The sequence below is a fragment of the Centruroides vittatus genome, unplaced genomic scaffold (assembly GCF_030686945.1).
Source record: "Centruroides vittatus isolate TY-2023 unplaced genomic scaffold, ASM3068694v2 scaffold_861, whole genome shotgun sequence".
Taxonomy (NCBI): Eukaryota; Metazoa; Arthropoda; class Arachnida; order Scorpiones; family Buthidae; genus Centruroides; species Centruroides vittatus.
The window spans coordinates 5,468,176-5,495,110 of NW_027122718.1; the positions used below are offsets into that span (position 1 = coordinate 5,468,176).

The following is a 26,935-nucleotide window of genomic DNA, read 5'->3' on the forward strand; positions in this document are numbered from 1 at the left end:
TATTGCATAATAATATGATCAAAATAAAATAGATCTTAAAACCAATGTTTTGGAGTTGGAGTCAATAAAATTCTTTTGACTCCGCTGACTGACCTCAAAGTTTATTATTAGTGAAATGTGAAGTAAGAAAAATACATTTAAATTAATTAGTATTTAAAGAAATTTTTTAGAAAACACTTCGATAAATTTAGATATCAAAATGTTATTAACCCATAATAAGGCCATTTCATAGCAAAATGTTACCATATTCATGCAACATGCTCTATACTTTCAGAAAATAGTTTTTATCAATTTAACACCAGTGGCTGAATAGGTAATAAAACCACTAAACACTTGTAGTTAGACATGGGATTGTGCCTGGAAAGTAAACACTTATGGTATCGCTTTGAAGCGCCAAGCTTATCTTTATCGGCAAAGTTTTGAAAAATTTCAGTGTATGTTTTGTATGTTGAATGTGTTCAGAATAGATATATTTATGATGTATATGACTTTATTTTATTTTTCAACGAATATTATGTCTATTGACTATGAAATATTATGAATATTTTTCTATGTGAAGGGTTTTGGATTTGTCTATGCCAAACTCCATTTGTTTATCAGTTGAATAAGTATGTAATTTTTCAATAGGTAATTTAGTTGACTTTTAGGAATTTATAAAATTTTATGTTGTTCACAAACACAAGATAGTGTTATATATATATTATGGTGTTTTGTTATATTTAATGTTATTCCCACATTTTGTATTATTTAACCTAAGAAAACTCCTGAGAAAAAATTTGACTTTCATTTCAAATGCCATAATTTCTACTTGGTGCAATATTTTTTTACATCTCAGATGTTTAACTTTGGATATAAATTGTTTTTCTTTTTTGTTTTTGATTATTTTGACTAATTAATTTTTTCACTTTCCTTCTATTGGTTTTGAGTTATTTATCATTATTACAGCTTGAATAACATAATCAGTCTTAAAACAGTCAATCAAGAATGAGATAAAAAATTAAAATAAGAATATTATGTAAGATGAGATTGTTACCCCTCTACCCGAGAAAGAAATCACAAGAAATCCTTGACCCCCACCCACCCCAAAATACCTTACGTAATTTACGGATGTCCCCTAAATGAAACATTTAGTCTATGTTAGTCAAAATTTAAAATAACTTTAAATGCTGACAATTACCAAAATCTATTAACTTTATAACTTTAATTACTTGTTATTATATGCAATAAAACCTGTGTAAACTAGAATTGCACAGTACCAAACATTTTTTCAGGATTTGGCAGGTTTCTGTTTTGAACAGGCTTTTTTCCCCACATAGAAAATTGCTTTGTTCTGAAGAGTTTTTCCCATTTATGCAGGGTACCACTTTAGACAGGTTTTACTGTACAATTTCATCAACAGTTTTTAAATTACTTTTTTAAAATAAATTTGATAAAATCTATGTATTTTAAGAATATAGAAATATTAATTTCTTCTTTAATTGAAAATATTGAAAATTTTTCAACCAACCTGTAGTGTAACCAAGTTTCTCAGCATGTATTCTCTTGCTTAAAAACTGTCCTTCTATTAAAGCTCTAACTTCTACTTCCTTTGAAAATCTTGAAACCTACAAATTAAATTATAGCAATTATTAGAAATTTACTATAATTTACTATTCAAAACGAATATAATTAAATTTACCTTTTGATTATGTTTATTAAATCTATAGTCACCAACAACTGCAGGGATTATTTCCATTAAATCAAAGTACATACCTAGAAAAAATTTTAGAATCATATTTTGGAATTATTTAAATCATTGAATTCAAGATTTATAAATGTTCTCAACATATTTTGCAGTAAATAACATATTTACTTCATTATAAATTATATTTATATGTAGGTCTTATTCAAAATGATTTTACTTATAAATTTTTTGTTATAATTACATTTATTTATTCATTAATATTAATAGTATCTACTTCTTTTAATTATTTATTTGCTTATGCAAATGATGTGTGATTTGATTAAAATTTTATAAATAAATTGAAAAATCTATTAATTGTCAAAAATCAAGACAATTAGAAAAAACAAAATTATTGCAGTTAAACAAACTTGTAAAATAACGTCATTCTCATTTCTGTTTACATCATCAGCAAGAATTGGTATAATCTTTCCCATTGTAAAAATATACTGAAATAACACTTTCTTGTGTTCAATAAAAGTGGCAAGGCTTAAATTTATTCATAGAAAATTTAAACAATTAAGCATTTAATTAATTTAGCAGAATAAAACTAAATTATATTTATCTTTACATATATCTATTTCCAAACAAAAATGCATATCTTGCTTACAAAGTTTATTCGCCAAATCTTTGTTTTGTTTGTTTGATATTTTGATCATAATCTGTATTCTGGAAACATTTTCCCTTTTCATGTAAATTCTATACTTGAATCAAATTTTCATGCAAGAACATGAATCTGCTGATCATAAAATGACAACTGTTAGCAGAAAGATGAGTATGTAAACAACAGATTAAAATTTTTAAAAAATGTAGATAGAACTCTAGTCCTCACCTCACAATATGTAAATTTAAGGTATAGTGTGATAAGGTATAGTGTTAATGACTATTTATTTACCAATATATGATTTTAAAGTAGATAATCTATGAAAGAAGTGAACTAAGAATTATGATAGAATAAAATAAAAATAAGACATTAAAAGCAGTTTTTACCTTGTTCTGTTATGGAGTTATTACTACTTTTAATATTAAAATACATATTTATTATTTTCTTTACTTTTGTTATATTTCTATTAAATACAGAATTGAAATAAAAACTTAGTTTCTCTTAGAAATTTAAGAAAATTCATTAAATACCAGTAATTAAGTTTTGTTAAGAGAGTAAAGTTACAAAAACAATATAAATGCCTGAAATTAATAATATTTAGTAGTTCCATTTCCATGCACTTCTGCATACATAGTAACTGTTCATTTTAATGCTGTGTCATAATGTTGTCTTAAAAGCATTTTAAACATTAAAAAAAGTTTAAATTAAATACCTGTAATCACAAAGTTCATTTGAACTGATGATTTTGGGGCAATACTGTTCACTAGTCATATCTATTGTTGGTGCATAATGCATCAATTGATCCATCTGCAATGACTTCTGATCATTGTTTTGGACTCTGATTTTGAGATGTCATTGAGGAAATATGATGTACTAAAACACACACAATCCTACCATTAGTATCCAGATACCCAAAATTTGACAAATAATCTATATTACTAAACAGTTTAACATTGTATGTATAAATGTTTGACCTATATGGTGGCTAAAAATCTTTGTAGCATGTTTTATATGTTCTTGAAAAATATCCTGAAATATGTCCCACTAATCAATTTTCAAGTGACCAGTCAAGAGTTTGTTTCTAGGACAATCTCTCTACGTACACATCTGGTAATTCATCCCAGAGATCCCTTAAAGTTGAGGTCAGGATTCTGGACTGATCAATCTAACTTTTCAATGTCCATGTCCTCAAACTAATCCATAACAATGTGACTAGCATTATATAGTATTCTGTCCTGCTGATAAAGGTATAGGACTTTCCTAAAGCATTGCCGCAATGCCAGTAATGAATAATTGTCCAGATGTATAGATAGAAACCAGCATTCACGATTTTGTCCAGAATATCTAATGGGCTCGTGCCAAATTAAGGAATCTGTCCCAAACCATTATGCACTTCCACAAACTTCACTGACAAAATAATACAGTCTAGAAGCTACTTTTCTCTCAGCATCTGCTATACCCAAGAACAGCTATTCAGAGTGGTAGATTGTTTGCTATGAATTCTCTCTCCAAAGTATTTTTCTATTCATTTACAGTACTATGCTAATTGCCAGTGGTGAACCCAGAGGAGGAGACCAAAGAGCCCTGGCACCACCAAAGTAAAAAGAAAACAACACTAGTAAATTTTCCAAAAGTTTTTTCTTAAATAAAATTTATTTTTTATTTATATTATGTTGTGTCTTATATTACTTATGAATCAGTGATCACATGAAATAAGAATTTTATTGAATTCACATTAAAGCTGTTTTATCTATTCAACTCGATTTCTCCAAGATTAAATTTTGAATGTGCCACTGGTAATTCTATATGGTATTAAATGCATGATTAGCAGCTTGTGGATGACTGTAACAATCATAGTAATCCACAATGACATTCACATTAGTCTCACATAAGATATTAATTAGGTAATATTGAGCTGTTTGGAGTGCACAATCCTTTTTAGAGCTTTCCTGTCACAATTTTTTAGCTTCAGAAGTTTATTGGGCCATTTCTTGGCAGATTCAGTCCCCTTTTGCTTCTGTTTGCAGATCACATCAAAAACTGTTAACCTAAGACTTTTAATTCTGATAAAATATGACATATGAATGCTTACGTGGAAAATTATCATTAATATACACTAGAACTCAACTTGAGCCATCTTCCAAAAGATCTCATCAGAGCTCTATGAGCCTATTTATGAAAGTTTATAACATTCTCCTTATATGACTTCATTCACTATTCATAAAGATGTGTCCAGATATTAATGGTAGAACAGTGCATATATACATTATTATTTATTCATCTATACAGGAAACTCTAATGCAGATAGATATTTTTTTGCATTAGAGTTTTCTGTATAGATGAATAAATAAATAAATATGTATATATACACTGTTCTACCATTAATATCTGGACACATCTCTATGAATAGTGAATGAAGTAATAGTGAATATATATTCTTAAAAGTAAACTAGCCTCTAATAAAAAAGAAGTAAATGAAAATAATATTTCTCAGTGCTAAAACTAGCAATATTTGCCAGATATAAAGATATAATCATTCACTTTTATAACCACTTAAAAGGGGGGGTTTATTCATCCAAAAAACTCCCTTTTAAGTGGTTATAAAATTAATATATCTCCTATTTGAAATGTCATCTAATATCAATAAATAATTTGAATATCAAAATATTAATACAGACCTATTCAAATGATAAACTTGGAAGTTTTGTATTAGAAAAAAAAACTTAATTGTAATAAAATTTTAGTAAACTATATATATTTAAAAAACTAATACAATAGATGATAATTAAAATATATTCAATGTTAATAATTGAAATTAATTGAACATGACAGTTAAAAACAAAAAAGTTAATACAGAATTAGATACAATATATCAACTTCTATGTTACAATGCAAGACAAGGGAACAAAGTTAAAGATATTATATGGAATATATTTTGTAATACAGTTCAACCTGTCTATCTCAAACATGCTTATCTAGAAAACCTTTGTCTCAAAATTTATTTTCTCTCTGTATTTTCAGCCTAAATTTAACATATTTTTCATGCTTATCTCAAATAAATTTCTCTCAAAACTTCTATATCTCAAATTATGGACTGAAGTGTCAATTACAAATTCAAAGCTCAGCAACTACATTTTGATAGCATAAACTGTAGTTGAGAAACATCTCTTGCAATACAGTAGAGTAAAACCTATCCAAAACAGAACCTGAATAACATGGAAACTCACCAAACCAGAAAAAAATAATTAGTACCATCCAATTCATGCACGATTTATTGTACATAGTTGTAGTAACACTGATTTTCTCTGATTGGCTATGAGTTTGGCTTATGTCTTATTGGTTGAAGAAAGTCAGGCATCAGAAACTATTGACAAACTATTTCTGTTAAGGTATGTAAAAAATGTTTTATTTATACCTAAATACAGGTATATACTGTTTTTGCTATTGTATTAATAAAACACTAGTGTTTTACAATAATCTCCAATCAATCTCAAACCTATTACTGTTTACCATGTAGGAAGCTCTATATCTGAAAACCTGTTTATCTTGAACTTTTTTGTCATTTCCAATGATAGACAGATTCAAATGTAATGCTTTGTCATATTATATTGGTGTATTAACATTAAGAAAGACTACTAAAATAAAACTTTGTTTCAATATTCAATATCAATATAAGTAAATAAATAATATTGTTGATTATTGAATAAAAATAACTAATAACTAATTGACTTTTTATTTCATTTTCATACTTATATTATCTAGAGAACAGTTAACATTAATCATACATCATCATTGTGAAAAATACTAAATAAAGTTGTCTATCCAAAAGGTAAAACTAACTACAGCTAAATAATACATCAATTAATCTATAAGATAAAAAATAAATACTTTTCAATATGAAACAAATTTTTATGTAGGCATCTTTAAGCAGGCATCTAATCATATACTAGAACTCAAATTTGTTTCCAAATTTGTTAATAAGTTTCCAATGCTAAATAGTTTTTACTAATTTCTCTTTCTTACCTAAATTACCAAAATTTCCTCTTGGAGTACTTTCAAGTAATTCATTAAATAATTTCCAAGATCCTTCAGCACATTCATTGCTGATACGCTCCCTGGTCAGAGATCCATTTTTGAAACTAATTTTTAAAAATTTCAATTTTAGTTTCAATACTTCTTTAATAATTTTAGTTATTTTATATATCAATAATAAACTTTCCAATTAATAAAATCGTAAAAAACATATTAACAAATTATTATATCTAGAAAACAATGATTAAATACTGTGTACCCGAAAAGATTAAAAAAATTAATAAAATAAGTTTACATTTCCAATTGTTATATAAATTCAATATATGAATAATTTCACTGATAGCTCATTTTCTGTGAGACATTTTCATTAGTATTCTGCTGTATTTTTATTATTATTCTGTTATCACATTATTCTATATGGATTTGTTTATTCTCTGATGATTATAAACTATTGATATCCTTATATCTTCATTAAATTATTAACATTCACAATTAGCTATTTGTAAAGCATTGTCATTTTAATCTCTCATCTACTTTTCATTTTCTCTGATCACAAACTTGATAATTCTACCAGCAAATAGGCTGATATTAATAAAATTTTGCATTATAAGGTCAATACATATTTATTGATACAGTTGATAAATTTTTTGTAATATGATGTATAAAAGCAATGTTTTTAAATATAGTTTTTATTCAGAAGTCTTTTTTTCATATTATACGGTTATCTATATAGATTCTTCACAATTATCTTTATATAGTAGAGACCTGATTAACCAAGACCTATTTAAATGACATTATATAATGATAACTGGTGAAAGGCACTTTATCAACAAAGACAAGAGAACACAGTACAGGTCATTTCATAAATCTTAGCCAGGCAATACACAGTACTTGAAAGAAGCTTGAAATTTTAAAAATAATTCACTCTTATGATTTCTCATAAGAATACAAATTTTAAAAAGATTGAAGAAATTTTAACCATAATCACAAGTTTACACTTGCTTTAATAAATAAAGTTTTAAATTATATAACAAAACACTTATTGAATATAATGACTTAACTTTATTTAAGTAGGTTTTATCTAAAAAATAAAGTATATTGTACATACATACACATTAATGCATCCAAATCAAGTTTATTTAATAATTTACCAAGCGTTCCATGTTATTTGAGTTTTTGATTATCTGATATACTCTTGGTCCACATTACCTTGATAATTGGGACTGCACTGTAACTGTATTCATTATAAATATTTAATATCTTAAACTCCATACCAAAAATATTTCTATATTCCTTCAATATTTTTCTTTATAAAGTTTTTTGAGCATATTTCTTTTTATACATCATACATACTTTCTTATATAATATATTACAAATATATGAATCTCAAAAATTAACGCTTACCATAATAAAGCCATAAATGCTGTACTTTCTACTGGGTTACAAAATATGTGACCTTCCAAAGTAGGTTTAGGCTTTTCTAACCATAAAAATACTGTATCACTTGTTCCTAAACTTAATGCAATATCTCCTTTCTTTAATCTCATTCCAGCTAAAGATGCTAAATTACAAGAATATTTTTTAAATAAGTAATTTCATTCCTTCATGATAAAAGTATATCTTCAATCTAAAATTTTTAAAATTAAAACATTATTACACACATATACATCATTTAACAATATTTATATTAAAATTAGCAAAAAGTTTTGGAAGGATTTTATTATATTCTAGGAAAAGAATATAATAAAATATAGAATTAAATACATACATAATACATAGAGAATTAAATGAGTTTCTTTTTCTATATGTATTCTTTTGAAATTCTTCCTAGTATGCCAATCAGTTCTTGTACATATTAGTTATATCTTTCTAGCAGTCATTTCTAACCTAAAAATTTTTGCATAGTGTAAGACTTTTTTTATATTTAATAAACCAGCAAACAACCAAAAATCACACACTATTTTTTGTGCTACAATTTAATTATTAAATAATTTAGTACTTGTGCTGCCATTCTGCAATAAATTTAATTATTAGAATTAAAATAATAAATAAATCAATCAATAGAATTGAAATAAATATAGTAATAATTTGTATTTCAGCCAACAGAAGAGGTGTGGAAACCTGAAATGTGTATTGACAAACAACATGAAATACAGTTTGTGCCAAAACAGTTACGGTGTAAAGTACTCACTGTTTTACAGAAAAATCATGTTCAAATTGAATCAAATCAATTCAGCCTGATGAGAATAGTTGTAAGATATAGAAAGTACTTGTTTTTTCAAACAAAAAGTCATTTTTAATGCCATAAGGCAGTGAGTTCTTCATACCGTATTGGCAAACAAATGTATAAAAGATATGGTATTGAATAAAGTGGATGTATCAAAGTATGATGTTTTAAATCATCACTTCGTTGTGAAATAAAACAGACATTAAGATAACTAATTAATAAATAATTTAAAAATATATGGAAGAAAAAAGATTGATCTGGAACAGAATTCAAACCAATAATTCTTGAAAGCTGGAGATATGTTACCAATTATATTATCTGGATCTCTCTTCTAAATCTTTGTCTCTAGATATATATCAATTTAGAATTATAATGTAGCTATATATCCAGTTATCTCACTACTCTGTGAATATTTCATCCACAGACTTACAATAACCTGAGTTGACTTTAATCTCTATCCCAATATGATATGTATACTGTTAAACACAAGGACACAGCATGTGTGGAAATCTAAAGATTTTAACTTCTAAATTTTTTTGTTCTATGATTTAGTAAACTTTGCTTTAAAGCTAACATCCTTTCATATGCACATCTTCCATCTGAAGTAATCAAGATTGGGTTAGATTATCCTACACGATAGCATGGCACAGCATTGCTTTTTCCTATCTAACAATACACTATTAATAAAATTTTAAGATTGATCATTCAAACCAAAAAACTTGCTTTCATTGGTTTAATTAACAAGTTCAACTCCCATATCAACAAAGTCTCCGGACTCATCTGAGTCAGTTTCCATACAGAAATCCATCACTATAATATAATTTTTTGTAAATTTTTTTCCAAAGTAAGCTGTCAGTACAAGTTTCCCTCAATCCACATTCACATCAATAATTGTCAATGAAGGAATTAAATCAGGTGAGATAATTCACAACTTTCTTTCTCCTTATATGAAAAGAATAGAAACTGTTGAAAATCAAGAGTATAAAATGCAATACTTTTATAAATATTGTTGGGAGTAAAATATTCTGAGTTTCAATATTAGTAGCATAGCTTGAATACAATTTGTGGTATATTTTTTATTAATTCAATGTGTTTTGAGTTAAATCTTTATTGAGTGTTTGTTTTTGTGGGTGTTTAACTTTTTAATCATTTTTTCCCTATTTGTTACAAATATCCACAAGAATGAAAAATAACAATGATTCGGCATGATAAAGAACAAATCTATCTTTTAGTTTTTGATATTTTACAATATAACACTAAGATAGATGAGGATGGAATTCACATAGTAACCATTATCAGAAAAATTTGTATTTCACAAGGGCGGTTTCTTTTTCAAGCTCCGATGGTCCATAAAACAAAGACAAGTGTAAATAACAAAATAAATTTATTACCAAAAGTTAGGTTCAAACATGGTTACTTTTTGACACATCACCATGAAGATTGAGGCATTTGTCATATCTATGGATGAGCTTTTCCATCCCCTCCTCTTCATAGAATGTTGCTGCCAGTGAATTTAGATGGACCCTAACATTGTTTTGAAGATTGTCATTAGTCTCAAACCTCTGCCCTCCTAGCCACATTTTCAGTTCAGGAAAGAGGTGGAAGTCTTTACACTAAAAAGTTCCAAGCTGCGTGGAAGTCTGAAAGGTAGAAGTCTTCACCACCTTTAAACACCCAGCATATAGCCCCAATTTAGTGCCAAGCAACTTCCACCTCTTTCCTGAACAGAAAAAGTGGCTAGGAGGGCAGAGGTTCAAGACTAATGATGATCTTCAAAACAATGTTAGGACCCATCTGAAGTCATTGGCAGCAACATTCTATGAAGAAGGTATTTCAAAGCTTGTCCACAGATAGACAAACGCCTCAATCTTCACGGTGATTAATGTCAAAAAGTAACCATGTTTGTACCTAACTTTTGGTAATAAATTCACTTTATTATTTACACTTGTCTTTGTTTTATGGACCATCAGAGTTTGAAAAAGAAACAGCCTTCATATATATTAGCTCCCAATGCAAATGATCTTGCAATTTGCACAGTATCGACATGTAAGTATTAACATATATTTCGTGTCTAATTTTTGGAAATTATATTTAATAAATATATCAGAGAGTCTGAAATTGAGAATTTTTTCCAATGAATGCAATTCACACATTTATTTAATGTTTGATACTCACAAAAATTAAATCCCATTTTGCATACCTAATGTTATTTTATATGAATGAAATTGAAATTTATATTTTTTCCAAATTAAATTCTACTCAATCAAATTAAACTTTTTTCTGTTATTCTTGATCATTAGTATTAAACTGCAGTAAATAAAATTATAAACTAATTTAAATTATACTGTAATATACATACAACAAAGTACCTCTACAACATGGTTTCTCACTAACATAGTTTGAAAATTGTGGATATCACCAATACAACACAGTTTCTGGTTTCACTTTAACATGGTATGGAAAAGCCTCCATACAAAATTTCACAATTTTTAACTGTAAACCCTGTTATTCCATACTTTTTTCATTCAAGTAAGATTGTGGTTTGTCTCAAATTTGCCCATGGATTTAGAATATTGAAATTTTCAATTTGTTCTGTGCCTTTCATTGGGTTTACTTCAATGAAAACTGATAATAGAATGTTTTTCTTCCTCATCCTAGCTTTCCTATCAACCAAGTGTCATTGTCATTGCTTTAGCCTTTAAGATAGTCACTATGTTTTTTTTTTATAGATTAATCTTCATATTCAGTAAAGTTTATTTAAACATTTTTAGGTAAGTGTTATTAAATTATCATAGTATATTATTAACCTGTATCCAAACACCCTACTGCCGCCTGAATGTGACAATTAGATCTTTCTTCTACTGCTATCAAAATCAAAGACAAATTGTTCCTTGACTTCTATAAATTCAAAGCCATTTGTAAAAAGATACTTTACTCCAAATAATTTTTTAATATTTCTTTTATTATTGTTTTATTATTCTTGCATAGTTTTTTTTCACTTTGGTTTTACTGCATATTGTTTCTTAGATTTACTGCATAATTGATTAGGTTTGTTGTAATGGGGGATGGCAAATATTGTCTGCAAGACATCATCAAATTTAATGTAAAAAAAATTGTCTTTAGCCATAGGCAAGTAATCTATTCATAAAAATGATGAATGAAATACAGTGATATCTTGATACTCAAACTGTTCCAACTCTAACAATTTGGTATTCCAAATACAAATTCCAGAAAAAAAAAAGTCAACTGAACAAATGCAACCCTCTAGAACAAATTTTAGATTAATAACATATTTTTATTTTGTCATTGATAAAAATAAAAAAAAATGTTGCTGATATTTCTGACTAGGATTGACAAAAAAGGTCAGATGATAATGATACTGTATAAAAAGAAAATGTCCTTGTTTAATTAAAATTAATATTAATGCATCATACAGCACTTTTAACTGTAATATATTAGTTAATTATTGATTGCTTTAATAAACAAATTTCTCTTAGTAGTGAAAAAGAATAGTATATTTTTGTTAATTTGGAACCTAATCTCATGTTTTGCATTAGTCCTTTTATTAAAAAATATATACAGGTATATATTTTTAATGTATATTTTGTATATATATTTTTTAATAAAAATATCTTTATAAATTTTTTTAATTAAAAGAAATATATATATATATATAAATTTTATTATAAAAAATTATCTCTTACCTGGGTTGTCTCCTGTAAAGCAATGACTTTGCATTCAGGAGAAAATCCATATCTGTCAATAAAATATGGAGAAATATTTCCCTGCAGAAATAAATAATTTTCATATAATCACTGTAAAAAAAAATTATACATAAAAATTATCAAAATAAAAATTATAAATTTAAAGTTGCAAGTTAATAATGTCAGAATATTCTTATCCAAAACACATTAACTTGTAACAAATTTGATTTATATTTCAGCTTTACTATAGTTTTATATTTACCAAATTTGTGTTTGAAGTTACAGGTTCTCCTAATTTCTCATACAAATCAGGTGCACATGCCTATTAATAATATTCAATAAAAAATAGTTGCTTTTATAAATTTGAAACAGATCTTAGTTCATTAAAAAGAGAACAACTTACTTCTAAACATTCTTTACACCATTGTTGAGTATTGATATTTAAAAGATTCATACCAGAGCCATCACTAATATCAATCGGTGCATATTTGCCAAGAAATAATGATGCAGCAAAACTACTCACTAATGATATACGCTAAGACAAATTATTATATTAAAATTTTATACAGCTAAGAATTAATAAATTAATAAAAAATTCTCTCATATACACAGTATATATACTGTATATCTTGGCAGATAAGATGAGGTATAAATTTTCATCAAAGTTTTATAGTTTTTGCATATATCTGTCCTATAAGATGACCCCCAAACTATCAACAGCCTATGAATTTAGTTTAGATCGACAATCATTATCTGAATAATAATACTGTATAGCGATGGATATGGCCAACTTTTGTGCACATAAGATCTACTTTTTATTGTAAAAATGTGTCGCAAGCGACTTGTTGTCATAGGCATAGTCTAAGTGGGGAGGGGGAGTGTGAAATACATACTATGTTTATACACTGTGTTTCAGTACGAAGTGCACTCACTGCTTATGAGTCGAGTCATAACTGCATGCATACAGTTGCATTCGGTTACAAATATAATACATTAAGTCAAGACATCGCTAGCAATCGACCAAAATTGGCTTGGCAATCGACTGGTCGATCGCGATCGACTTGTTGGCCACCCCTGCTGTAAAGCATATACGGAATTATGTCCTATTTGTAATTTTTCAAATGAACAAATTTTATTTTCTTGCATCTGGCAACACTGCCTTGCGATTGTTGCAAACGTTCACACTGATTCAGCATTCGGGTAATGACCTTGACTATTCATAAGAACATCGTATGGGCTATTCTATTTTGTGCACACACTCTACTTTCTACTAGTAAATAATTACGGTTCATCCATTTTTTTTATAATGGTTTTAATTTATATAAATTTCAATCTAATTTTTTTTGTAGCTGTCCTATAAGACGACCCCAAATTTTGGGGCCTTTTTATATGATTCAACTATCGTCTTATCTGCTGAGATATATGATATATCATATTAACTAACCTCTGTGTTTTTGAAAGCTTCTTTTCTCTTTTTATAAATTTTAGCAATTTGATTGCCAGTAAATCTTTCATAAGCTCTTGATCCAGTAATATTTGCTAATTTTTGTGGTCCACCTATTACTTCTTCTAGCTGCTGACATTCTGTAGTAGTACTTGAATCCATCCATACAGGAGAGTCACGTATACTGAAACAGCTCTACGTAAATAAAAAATGTAGCATATACATAATATGAACAAATTTAAACTTATTTAGGTACTTTCTGGTTAGCAGGACGCCAGTCAAAATCCTATTATTTTTTGCAAAATTGAACTTTTATTTCGCATTTTTTACATTAAGATAATTGTGAATATAAAAAATTTTCTTTGTAATAATTCAATTTATCTAACAATATATTTACAAAAATTTTTATTTTGAAGAACTATGGCATCTCGTACATGATGACATATCGTGTAGAATAGCTTTAAAGGTTACCTATTTGGTATATTGTCTACTCCAGATAAATTCTATAAGATACGACTGCAAGTGGTGACGAGATAAATCACGTTATACTTTGTTTCTCCATTTACTCAAACCCACTGGTGTGGAAAAATGCCACTGACATTTTGCTTTCTGTGTGCATACCTATTTTTGTCATTCTCTACAATTAAATTCACACACTGCCAATCTTTAAATTAGGAAGATTTATTAGGGAATGAGCACATACCTCTTGCATATAACTGTTCCAGTCCACAGCAGTATTTGAATTTAGGCCTAGTTGCATTTGACAAAAATCACAGGATCTTATTTCCACATTCAATAAACATACGAAATGAATGGCATTTAAAAATGAAATGCATTATCCTACAAACCATCTGGTGGTTATAATTCCCTTCTTTTCGCTACATGTTCTTATATGATGTCTCAGTTTAGGACTATGTGTTGAACAAAAATACACAGACATTCGATGATTCTTTGTGCAAAAACTTTCAGTATGCAAATTCCCTTGTTTTTGAAATAAACTAATATCGCCTGCTTCGATGTACATAATATCCCATAATTTACAGTCCATTTTCAATAAGTATTACTAAATAATGTAGAAAAAAACAGAAATTTGCTGCACAAAATCTAAAGACAAAGAAATTAAGCTTAAGAAACACACTTAATGCCAATGAGTAAAACCACTTTGCATAATTGCATGAAATTTGTGACGTAAAAATGATGACATTGCATCGTAAGATTTGTAAACATTAAAAAAAAAAAAAAAAAAAAAAAAGTTATAAAATCAAAATTATTCATGTAATAAACATTTATAAATAGTTACAACAACACATGTAGTAAAATAACGAATTTTCACTCCTTTGGTAATGAAAACACTAATCATTTTGTTGAACTTAGTGTAAAGATATCATGAATGTTAAATTCACAATCATCTTTCATAAATTTTTAAATCCTATTAACAGAAATAGTAAGTTTGCTTCCTTTTTCATTTAAAAACAACTAATCTGTTGTAACGATTTTGATCGCTCTGTTGACTGGCATCCTGATAACCAGAAAGTACCCTTATTTAATTATTAAAACCTAATTTGACAAAATTTTTACCTGTAATTGATTATGCAAAAATTTTGAATTTTCTAAATTAGATAAAACATCAAGAGAACCTTTCTTCCAATAAACACTGCCATGTTGCTATTAAAAGTTTATATATATATATATTAATAATAATTTTACAGAATAAAAAATATAATCTATACTATTTAAATCACATACCTGACCAGTTCCTGAAATTGCAACAACTTGTGAAAAATCTATACCGGAAACTTTTAGTTTCTCCAGAATTATGTCTAACGCTTTTATCCACATAACTGGTGGTGCAGTAACTGTAAGGCCATCTTGATTTTTATGTACTCCTCCATAAGTTCTATGATTTCAATTAAAATATATTATTATTAATTTGAGAACAATTCTAATCATTAATAATTATTAATTAAATCAATATTAACCTAAATTCTGGTAATTCAGAATCAAAATGAACAGAAGCTTCATTAGTAACATTTAGTTCATCATTGATTGCAATTGCTTTCAACTGAAAAATGTTTAAAAAAATCAATATATTAATGTAGAATAATAATACAATAAACATAGTCCATCAATGAACTATTTTATTAAACAACCAACAAATAAATATAAAATAATTCAATAGTAGTGCTATTATATTCATCTACATAATCATAATGATAAATTGAAAAAACAATTTTGTATAAATTTCTAAAAATTAAATGACAAACATTTAATCTTTTAATATTATTTAAAATTTATATATATAAATCTTATCATGTTGTTATTAATTAACTGCTATTCAAAATCAATAGATGCATTTGAGACAGATAATATAGTTTTAATATCAAAATTATTGAGTTTATCTGATTATTTTTGATCTTGAACTTAAAACTGTATTTTTTATTTATCAGTTTAAAATAAAAAAAAAAAAAGATAAAGCAGTTTATAAAATGTAACAAATATTTTGATAAAATGTTAAAATATAAATTTAAATCCGTATATATTAAAATTTACAGATGTTCTGCTTGAAAGTACCCAATTTGATTTGGCCATTAAAAAATTAATGACTAAAGATGTTAAGTTCACCAAAGACTGAGTGAAAAACTCACCAAATTTTATTGAAAAAATCACATCTCTATGTGCTCTCCAGCAGTCACAATGACAACATGAAGGCAGTAGGCAATTTCCAGCATGTATGGTGCAGCTTGTCCTATCTCACAATGGCAATAGCTGCAACGATGCACTCCCGAAATCCTGAAGGTCTGATCGAAGTTACATAAACCATATCTTTCACATAACCCAACAGAAAGAAATCTAAGGGGATCAGATCAAGAGAGTTTGGCAGACACACTATCAGGCATACCAGACCATGACTTGTGCTTTCTTCTGTGCCAAAGCCATGACTGGACAATAATGCTCACAATTTGACTTCTGTTTAAAGCATGAAAAAAAATTTCTTTAAAACTTGATGAGTTTTCACCAAATGCCACTTGTTGCTTTTATATATCTTAAATCATTAACTTTTTATAGCAAATTAAAATTGGATAGTTTTGAGCAGAACACCCCATATATTCTAAAACTGATAAAATCTCACAGATATATAAAAATCAAGAACCGAAATAATTTCTAATTTTTATTGTATTTCATGCTTATATATTTTTGTGTCAATCAAGCTCAAATTATATTAATGATCAAATGACAGAGCTCTAACCTAATATAATTGTGTTTTCTAAGCTCCAAAAGCTTAATATTTTTTTTCTGTTTTATAATAATAAAAATATAATATTTTTTCTAACACAGTCATAGAATCCACTGTATATTAAGAAATATATACAAGTTTGCAATTATAAAAACACCATTTTCCGTAAAAACTGCTTTTGTACATGTCATACAACGATTTTGTGTCCTACCTTACAACTAGTAACCTGACTTGTGTTTTGAAATGATTTATATAATGGTATTTTTTTTTTTGTGTGTGTGTGTGTGTGATAAAACTCTAAACATAATTTTGTAGCTGCACTTAACAATTCTAATTTTCTCATTAGGATCAAATCACTAATCCTAGCCACTTGGCAGATTTTTGTCCTACTAATTCTAATATCGGCATTATCAAGAAAGGGCTCCTATTCATAATGATAAATTTAAAAATGCTAAATATTGAAAAAAATTTAATTGTAGAGTTGATTACTGACTTCGTAGTTTATATATATATTTGTTATAATCCATTACGTAAGTATTAAAAGTGAAAATTTATTAAAATGTGTAATGATTCATATTAAATTTTAAGTTGGGCCTTCCTTTATGTCAAATCTGGTTATGTTATTGAATTCTACATTCTCCTTCCAGGTCTATTGTAAATTACTTTATATTGAATTTATTTTTCAATTAATTTATATTATGTAGCACAAGACATTAATTATAACAACATAGCAATCATTCTGAGATAAATATGAAAAGAAAAAATCCACAAAGGTTCATTTTGATCAGTTATGGCCATTTTTAGATGTACGATAAAAATAAACATTTGTTTTTTTATAATTTTTAATATCCTAATGTAAGCAGATTAAAAATTAAGTGACCAAAACTGACAAGGGGAGGGCACGACCTGGGAAATTCACTTTGGGATGAGACTTGGTATATAGGTAGTACTCCTTTGGGATGTTCAATCCTCAAAACAAGAAAGTGCAATGGCCAGCCAATTTTAAGAAAAAGGCCTTTAAAAATTTGAGCTCAGCTTATGTACTACTAAGTTTCACTAGGTTAGCAGCTGCTGAGCAGCTCAGTTGACATCGTTCTTGGCTACCGCCAAGTCATTCAGGGTTCAAATCTCTGTCTCAATTAGTATTTTTTTTTTCTTTTTAAAGATTTTTAAAAAAAGTATTTTGAATATATATAAATATTAAAATTTTATTTAAATAAATAATTCCATTTAAAAAATGTTTAACACATATTACATGTCATTTTAATTATAATAATACAAAATAATTAATAAGTATATTAATAATCATCATCATCAACTGTTGGTAAACATAGTATCTTCATTCACAGACATTTTACTGTAAAATATTGAAACTATTTGTATTATGGTGTGATATATTACGGAACACTATGATCTCTTCGAAATCCAAAAGTAAACTGACACTCCAAATATCAGGTCAGTCCATAAGTCCATGCGCATTTTTATGACCTTGAGAAAAATCTTGTTTTGCTGTTGAAAATGTCAGTCTAATGTGATACTTTTCACACTGAAGTGTTAAATTGGATCTCATTTATATAATACTGTTGGAATTGGAAACATTCTAGTTGTTTATTTTTGTTAAAATGGAAGTAAAGAATGAATATAAAAGACACGTTTTATACTTTTTATTTTTAAGTGGTGAGAATTAATAATAGTAGTAACCTTTGAAAAATTTGATACAATAGAATAATAAATGAAAACTATTGTTTCATAACTAATTATTTATAACTATTATTATTAATTATTTTGTATTATTATAATTAAAATGACATGTAATATGTGTTAAACATTTTTTTAAATGAAATTATTTATTATAATAAAATTTTAATATTTATATATATTCAAAATACTTATTTTAAAAAACGTTTAGAAAGAAAAAAAAATACTAATCGAGACAGAGATTTGAACCTTGAACGACTTGGCGGTAGCCAAGAACGATGTCAACCGAGCTGCTCAGAAGCTGCCGGCCTAGCGAAACTTATTAGTACATAAGCTGAGCTCGAATTTTTAAAGGCCTTTTTCTTAAAAATGGCTGGCCATTGCACTTTCTTGTTTTGAGGATTGAACATCCTAAAGGAGTACTACCTATATACCAAGTCTCATCCCAAAGTGAATTTCCCAGGTCGTGCCCTCCCCTTGTGAGAGCTTAATCCTACATATATAGTTGAATTTGTCTATCTCAAATCTCAAAGGAACGAGAAAAAAATTGGAGATACAGGAGTAGTAGTCAAATGAGTAGCACTAATCACAAAATTCCCATAGGATAACATGTATGAGTAGCACTAATCACAAAAATTGTAATTCCCATAGGATGACATGTATGAGTAGCACTAATCACAAAAATTTCCCGTAGGATAACATGTATGAGTAGCACTAATCACAAAATTCTCATAAGATAACATGTATGAGTAGCACTAATCACAAAAATTTCTCATAGGATAACATGTATGAGTAGCACTAATCACAAAAATTTCCCGTAGGATAACATGTATGAGTAGCACTAATCACAAAATTGTCGAGTAAATAATTTTTGCTAACCTAAATAATTTTTAGATCTACATAGTCACAAATTTTTAACTAAATTTTTAGATCGATATGTCCAACTCTAATCATAAAATTCACATAGGATAACATGTATGAGTGGCACTAATCACAAAATTGTCGAGTAAATAATTTTTAGACCTACCTTAAAATTTCCATTCGATATGACACGTTCTAATCACAAAATTGTCGAGTAAATAATTTTTGTTAGTCGATATTATTTTAACTTAAATAATTTTTAGATCAATATAATGTATAATCACAAAATTTTCGAGTAAATAATTTTTGTTAGTCAATATTATTTTAACTTAAATAATTTTTAGATCGATATAATGTATAATCACAAAATTTTCGAGTAAATAATTTTTGTTAGTCAATATTATTTTAATGAGAATTTTTGTGATTAGTGTGTGTCATACATGTTATCCTATGGGAAATTTTTGTGATTAGCGCTACTCATACATGTTATCCTATGGGAATTTTGTGATTAGTGCTACTCATACATGTTATCCTACGGGAAGTTTTTGTGATTAGTGCTACTCATACATGTTATCCTATGAGAATTTTGTGATTAGTGCTACTCATACATGTTATCCTATGGGAAATTTTTGTGATTAGTGCTACTCATACATGTTATCCTATGGGAAATTTTTGTGATTAGTGCTACTCATACATGTTATCCTATGAGAATTTTGTGATTAGTGCTACTCATACATGTTATCTTATGGGAAATTTTTGTGATTAGTGCTACTCATACATGTTATCCTATGGGAATTTTGTGATTAGTGCTACTCATTTGACTACTACTTATAGGTTTCCAGATATAGAGGTTCCCACACGGTAAACAGTAATAGGTTTGATTGGAGTTACAGTATTTTATTAATACAATAGCAAGTACAGTACATATCTGTATTATATATAAATAAAACATTTTTGACATACCTTAACGGAAACAGTCTGTCAATAGTTTCTAATGCCTGACTTTTTCGACCAAGACACAAACCAAATTTGTAGCCAATCAGATAAATGTGGCATTAATTACAACTATGTAAATTAATACAATCTACAATTTATGCAATCAAAATGGAGTCACTGGGCTTTAAAATTGTAATTGACACTTCAGTCCATAATTTGAGATATAGAAGATTTGGAAGAAAATTATTTGAGATAAACGTGGAAAATATATTGAATTCAAACTGAAAATGCAGGGGAAAAATAAATTTTAAGATGAAAAGGTTTTATGAGATAAACATGTTTGAGATAGACAGGTTCAACTGTATATATGCATATATATACAGTGGGTAATCGGTTAACAAACAGTTCGAACTGCAAACAAATCGGATAACACACTTTCATGAAAGATTTTTACGTTTGGACGACGAACACGTGTTTGGATAAAAAACACTTCACAGAACAAAGCAACATAAAATAACGAATACAGATTGGTTTTCCCTTGTCTCCAGGTGACAATTCAAAACCTTTCAGTGTGGAAGACACTCAAACCCAATACCAATCAGATATTATTCCTCCAAACTTTGAAACTCTCTATTGTAATTCCAGCTTTTTGTTTATCTTTCTGACAAATAATTTTTTATAGTCTTTGCGAGACTGTCGGGTACTCGTTAAGTTTTGCATTGGTTTTTATTTTCTAAAGGTGACAGTTTAACTGTCCTATTGGATATTCGTTAACAATTTAACACCAAAATTTCGAATTTCATTCAGGCTTCATATTTACATAATTCTTTCATGTGCTAGTTGATTTCTGTTCACTGAATTTTTGTGAGTGCTTTTCTGAACTTATTATTTCAAAAAGACATTGATAATATTATGAAGCCTAAAAAGAGTGGAGTGTCAAGAACCGACCAAGAAACCTTAGAAACCAATCAAGAGATAATAGCCAAGGTAGAAAGTGAGCAGAATATGTCTGATGGTGCTAGGCAGTATGGCTCAAACAGGACTACAGTAGGCATAATCTTAGCTAAAAAAGATATAATCAAGAAGACTCGAACAGCTAAAGGAATAATGAAAATCGCATCCGAGAAATAAAGATGTGCCTATATGAAAAAATGGAGAGATTGCTTTTAGTTTCTTATTACATGTAAATAAACATAGTAAGAAAGTATATAATTTTTTATTTTGGTATTTGTGAAACCGTGCCAGTAGTTTTTTTAGTAATTTGGACACAAATCATTCATTGTATTCATTCAGACACTTGGCAAATTTCATCTTTAATATTTATTTAGTTGAATACTAAATAAATATGAAAGATGAAATTTACCAAGTGTCTGAATGAATACAATGAATGATTTGTGTCCGAATTACTAATTTTTTATTTATTTTTTGGGGTTTCCGGAACAAATTAATCAAATTCCCGTAAAAATCTATGATAAATCGATAATCGGTTAACAAACAATTTGGATAGCGAACAAAGTCTCGGAACAGATTACGTTCATTAACCGATCACTCACTGTATGTACTGTACATGGAGGATTAAGCCATCGGTTTTAGTTACCTAATTTTTAATCTGCTTACATTAGATAGGATTGTATTCTCCTTTTGCCTACTGCTAACCCTTTTTAGATGATGAACTTGAATATGTATGCTTACATTATGATATTAAAGATTATAAAAAAGGGTTAATGTTACCTTAGGTAGCCAAGATGGCGGTTCGTCTCTAATTCCAGCAAGGAAACAGTGGGACGCACGTTCTAACTTAACCTAACCTATTCTAATAAATTACCATAATTATTAGCAACCAAATTATTAGAATAGGTTAGGTTAGAATGTGTGTCCCACTGTTTCCTTGCTGGAATTAGAGACGAGCCGCCATCTTGGCTACCTAAGGTAACATTAATCAAAAACAGCAATGTGTTCTGCTTTACATAGCATATATATGATTAAGCCACATATAATTCTTTTTTTTTTTCTTTACTTAAAATTGCATCTCCTTACCATCCGGACATCCAACCTTTATTGCAGGTGGGTGAAGCGTTAAAATCCGCTTGACTCATAAATAAAATAACCAGTGACCTATTTTGTATACGGACATCTTTGCATACAAAGAATTACATATTTTTCATTTTAATAAATATTTTAAAATTATGATAGACTAATTAAAAATTCATTTCTTTTAAAATATAATAGCTTACTTGCTGAGTACTAAAATCAAATCCCAAGTAAAGTTTTTCTTCGTTAGAAATCATTATTTTAAAATGCTATTACGTCAAATCTTATTTTTCATCTTTCCTCGCCGAGTTCAATGATGCGGCGAGACATTGAACTCCGAACAGTTTACGAACGGCCTTCGTCTGCACCGATCTGTCGACTCTATAAAAAAAAAAAAAAAACTTTTTACCATCGTCGTAACTAGATGGCGCTCAAAATCGTTACGTATTCAAAAATGGAGTTTTTTGGTTTTTTGAGAGCTGACAGTCTTTAAACAGCAATAAATAAACAAAATAAAATAAATCTTGGCCCGGATACATGCGGCTATAAGGTCTACCATGGAGGCATACAGGTACAGTACAGTGCCATATGCTATCCTGCGACAGATTTGCCGTATATATGGAACTTTTGCTCTTAAAAGTAGGAATGAACCATCACGGTAATTGGCTGCACATGCCACGTGACTTTGAAATCACTATCCCGCTCTCCTGCAGAAGCACTTAATTGCATTACTCTTATATACTGCATATCCAACATAAAAGCTGGCTTAGGCCTATGTGTATTTATTAGCGAGGTTGAGGTCGAAGTTTTAAACGCGAAAACGTGTACGTCGGACGTTCGGCGCCGCTTTCCTGTAAGCCTAGAAGTTTGACAATGGCGTTTGGAATGTCGAGCATGATTCCACTGACTTTCCAAACGCCATTGTCAAACTTCTAGGCTTACAGGAAAGAGGCGCCGAACGTCCGACGTACACGTTTTCGCGTTTAAAACTTCGGCCTCAACCTCGCTATTGTGATCTCAAATATACGTATCTAACGAGAGGACGGCATGACAATTCGAGTCATCGATTTCGATCAAACTCGGCGAGGTTTTAGTGCATCCTATGTGTGACAGGCAGTAGGGCGCAATACTCAAAATTAAATGAGAAAATTGAGGTGAAATGCAAATCACTTAAAACATTTACAATTCCCGTCATATGTAGAGTGGCTTATTTCTAAGCGCATGTTCGCTCCAGATCGCTAGAGGTGACCATCATACGAGATGGTTCCCTAAACAATAGTCAATTTGGCCGGGTGGCTGGGCGGTCAAGATGGCAGCCTATTCCTCTGGGGACCCGGGATTGAATCCAGACGAGTCGAAAAATTCCCAGGAATTTTTCGGGGACTTATCTTTATAAAACTTATCTCTACCCTAAAAATTAAGCGTTTTGTCATTTTATAATAGTTAAAAATATAAAAAGTTTTAAAATAAAATGTGATAACAGATGGCGCCACCAAAATTTTAAATATATTTTGTATCAACTGGATAGATAGATTACAACAAAAAATCACACTTTTAAAAAATCCAGCAATGAAATGTACTAAATAATAACGTATTCGACAGCTTCACTGATCTTCTTCAGTTACGATAGAATAGCACGTGAATACAAAAAAGGGATTTCCTGTTTGCCAACATCGATGATGCGCGTAAACATCACAGTCTTATACTGGAACTTGTGCATCTTATGTGTTATACTGTGAAAGTATAGAAAGTGCGAACGAGTCGACACGTAGAACTTTAGTGATTTCTTCGAAGGGACAAATTTAGAACAAGCGAGCTTGATAGAGCAAACGCTTAGCAGGGGGAATCCACTGGTCTCAGTAGGGACTAGACAAAGACAACTATCCAAATTACCAAGATAACCCTTTAATTTTCCTGAGAACATACAGTACTTCTAGGAAAAAAATCACAGGAACGTACGGAGCGCGACAATCCAATATACCGAATATCGTTAACATCAATTCTCCCGACAGTATACTGCTCAAAATTCCCGTAACGGACATAAAACATACCGACAAATGAGTTTGAAGTGTACCTCTTCCTTTTCTTCACACCGGGCAGAAAACAGTTCGAAATTCAAAATCTCTACACTGACTTGGTTGCACAGTCTATTTTTCCACTTCCCGACTAATTTCACACGCACTTTCACACACCACCACTACTATGCTTCTTCCCCGTCCTCTCCCCACTTCCGTTCTGACTTCTCCCCGAGACACACCCTCCAATAAAACTCCCACCCTCCGTTACACACCCAGAATTACACAACTCCTCTCTACCGAGTCAGACCCACCACGTGACGAAGGGGGGAAAGAAAAGACGTAAGGCACAATACATCATTCTTTGAATTTGAGAACAAAGTAATACCTACAAGGAAGAGGGTAGTCCCACGTCAGCAATTCTTTGTGAACTGGTAGTACGACAATTAGAAAACAACTTTCTACCGAAATTCCAACAGCTGGTTATCTTATGCGCTAGATATGTTGACGATATCTTCATCTTATGGCAGAGAAAACCAAACCTGCAGCAGTTTTTAAAAGCCATCAATGATAACCCCTACGGATTACTCCTACAATTAAACCGGGAGAGTGAAACAACTTTAAACTTTTTGGACATTTCCATCTCTTGCAAATATGGCGAAAATTGAACCAAGGTATATAGGAAACCATGTTTTCAACCTATTTTAATTCCACATAACTCTGTTGATCTTCGGCACATCAAATTAGCAGCCTTTAGATCCTCGATAAGAAGGGCATATACACATTGTACCAGCATACGGGACACCGTAACGGTGCTGAATTACATCTTAATTAAAGATCGCAGAGCAACAGGGTTAAAAATTATATTCCATCTTTAAGAATGATATGTATGTACTGTACATAAAAATGCGGCCAGAGCTAATAATGTCGCGGTTGTATATCGACGCAGCCCAACGATCTTCAGAATTTTAATTAAGGAACGACTAGAAACCATATAATCGTAATTCGACCGCGGGGATTTACTCCATCCCGTTAATCGACCAACATTTCGAATCAAAACTGGTCTACATGTGGTGCCACTACGAATAATTTACAATAACGACTCAAAGAACATAAATACACAATTGATAAAAATTTTGATAATACGGTGCTGGCAGCAGGCAAAAGTTGAGCAACTCGTTGCTTAGATGTTTTTATTTACACAGCAAAAAGTAAACAAAATCGTACGATATATTGCTTGCCAGATACTTTTTTTCGACGTGCTGCATTGGGCACGCGTACCATAGTTTGCCGTCCCCGATCTAGGAGGCAGTGGCTAGAATGAATGTTTATGGTATATGGTCGCGTTTCTTTATGCAGCACTGCTCGATCGCTTTATTTAAATATTGTAGTTCTTTACCTAAAACACTACTTTCGGCTATAACTGGTATTAAAGGATAGATTACGGCACACAGTGCCGTAACTAGGCAGGTGCAACAGGTGCACCCGCACAGGTCCCACTTGGAAGGGGGCCCAAAATGCATGTATTTGTTTTATTATTTCCCCAAACCTAATTAATTAAGGGACCTAAATGCAAATTCTTGCACAGGGCACAAGAATGGCTAGTTACGGCACTGACGGCACCCACGTTTAGCTCGAACAGAAAGCGTTTCTAAACTATAATGCACCGACGCGTAGCGATAGCTTTTTTTTTTTTTTTTTTTAACTCTTTCCGCCCTGTGGGCACTAAGAGGGCCTCTTTTAGTAGGCCCATTATGGGTTCGGCCAGGCCCACAATGGGGCGACCGGGTGGTGAGGGACGGGGCCCGACATATCCGAACGGACCACCCCCCGAAAAATTCTTGGGGATTATTCGACCCGTTCGGATTCGATCCCGGGTCCCCCAGAGCGGTAGGCTGCCACCTTTACCGCTCGGCCATCCGGCCGTCGTAGCGATAGCTTTCGTGACGTCATTTTCGCTACACTCTCGCTACATAAAGAAACGCGGCTTATTTGAATTTTCTGTAATTAAATTGAGTTTCGTGTATTTCAAAATCTCACTAGTATTGTATCATGAAATTAACACTATTTCCCAAATTTTCAAGTATTTAATTCGTTTTAATCTTAAACGGAAAGGAAATAGCTCTTATATTTATAACGTGTTAAGAATTACGTTAAAAAGCTTCATTAATTAAGAAAATGGAAACAGATTCGATAAATTTTTCGAATAATATTGCGAGAAAATCTTTCCATCATCCCGCTTCCACTCAATAGATTACAACCAAATTAAAAAAAAAATTAATTAAACTTAATAACATTATATATCCTTCCAAACAATATAAATTAATGCGTCTTATAATAAAAAACTACTATCGAAAATATTAAAAAAATAATTCTATAAAGTTAAGTTAAAATATAAATTTATAAATAAACCGTTAGTTAAGAAAAA

General features: G+C 29.7%; 1 protein-coding gene across 1 annotated transcript in view; it reads right to left on the reverse strand.

Annotated features, from left to right (window-relative positions):
• Positions 1-22,901, reverse strand: part of LOC136990003 (xylulose kinase-like) — a 32,764-nt gene extending 9,863 nt beyond the window's left edge. The window contains 13 exon segments of the mRNA XM_067288318.1: positions 1,508-1,604; positions 1,679-1,752; positions 6,348-6,463; positions 7,761-7,917; positions 12,288-12,305; positions 12,308-12,368; positions 12,550-12,609; positions 12,691-12,822; positions 13,732-13,926; positions 15,310-15,396; positions 15,478-15,628; positions 15,711-15,793; positions 22,696-22,901. Of these exon segments, the coding sequence (XP_067144419.1) occupies positions 1,508-1,604; positions 1,679-1,752; positions 6,348-6,463; positions 7,761-7,917; positions 12,288-12,305; positions 12,308-12,368; positions 12,550-12,609; positions 12,691-12,822; positions 13,732-13,926; positions 15,310-15,396; positions 15,478-15,628; positions 15,711-15,793; positions 22,696-22,749 (1,285 nt within the window). The 5' untranslated portion in view covers positions 22,750-22,901.
• Positions 22,902-26,935: the final 4,034 nt, after the last annotated feature.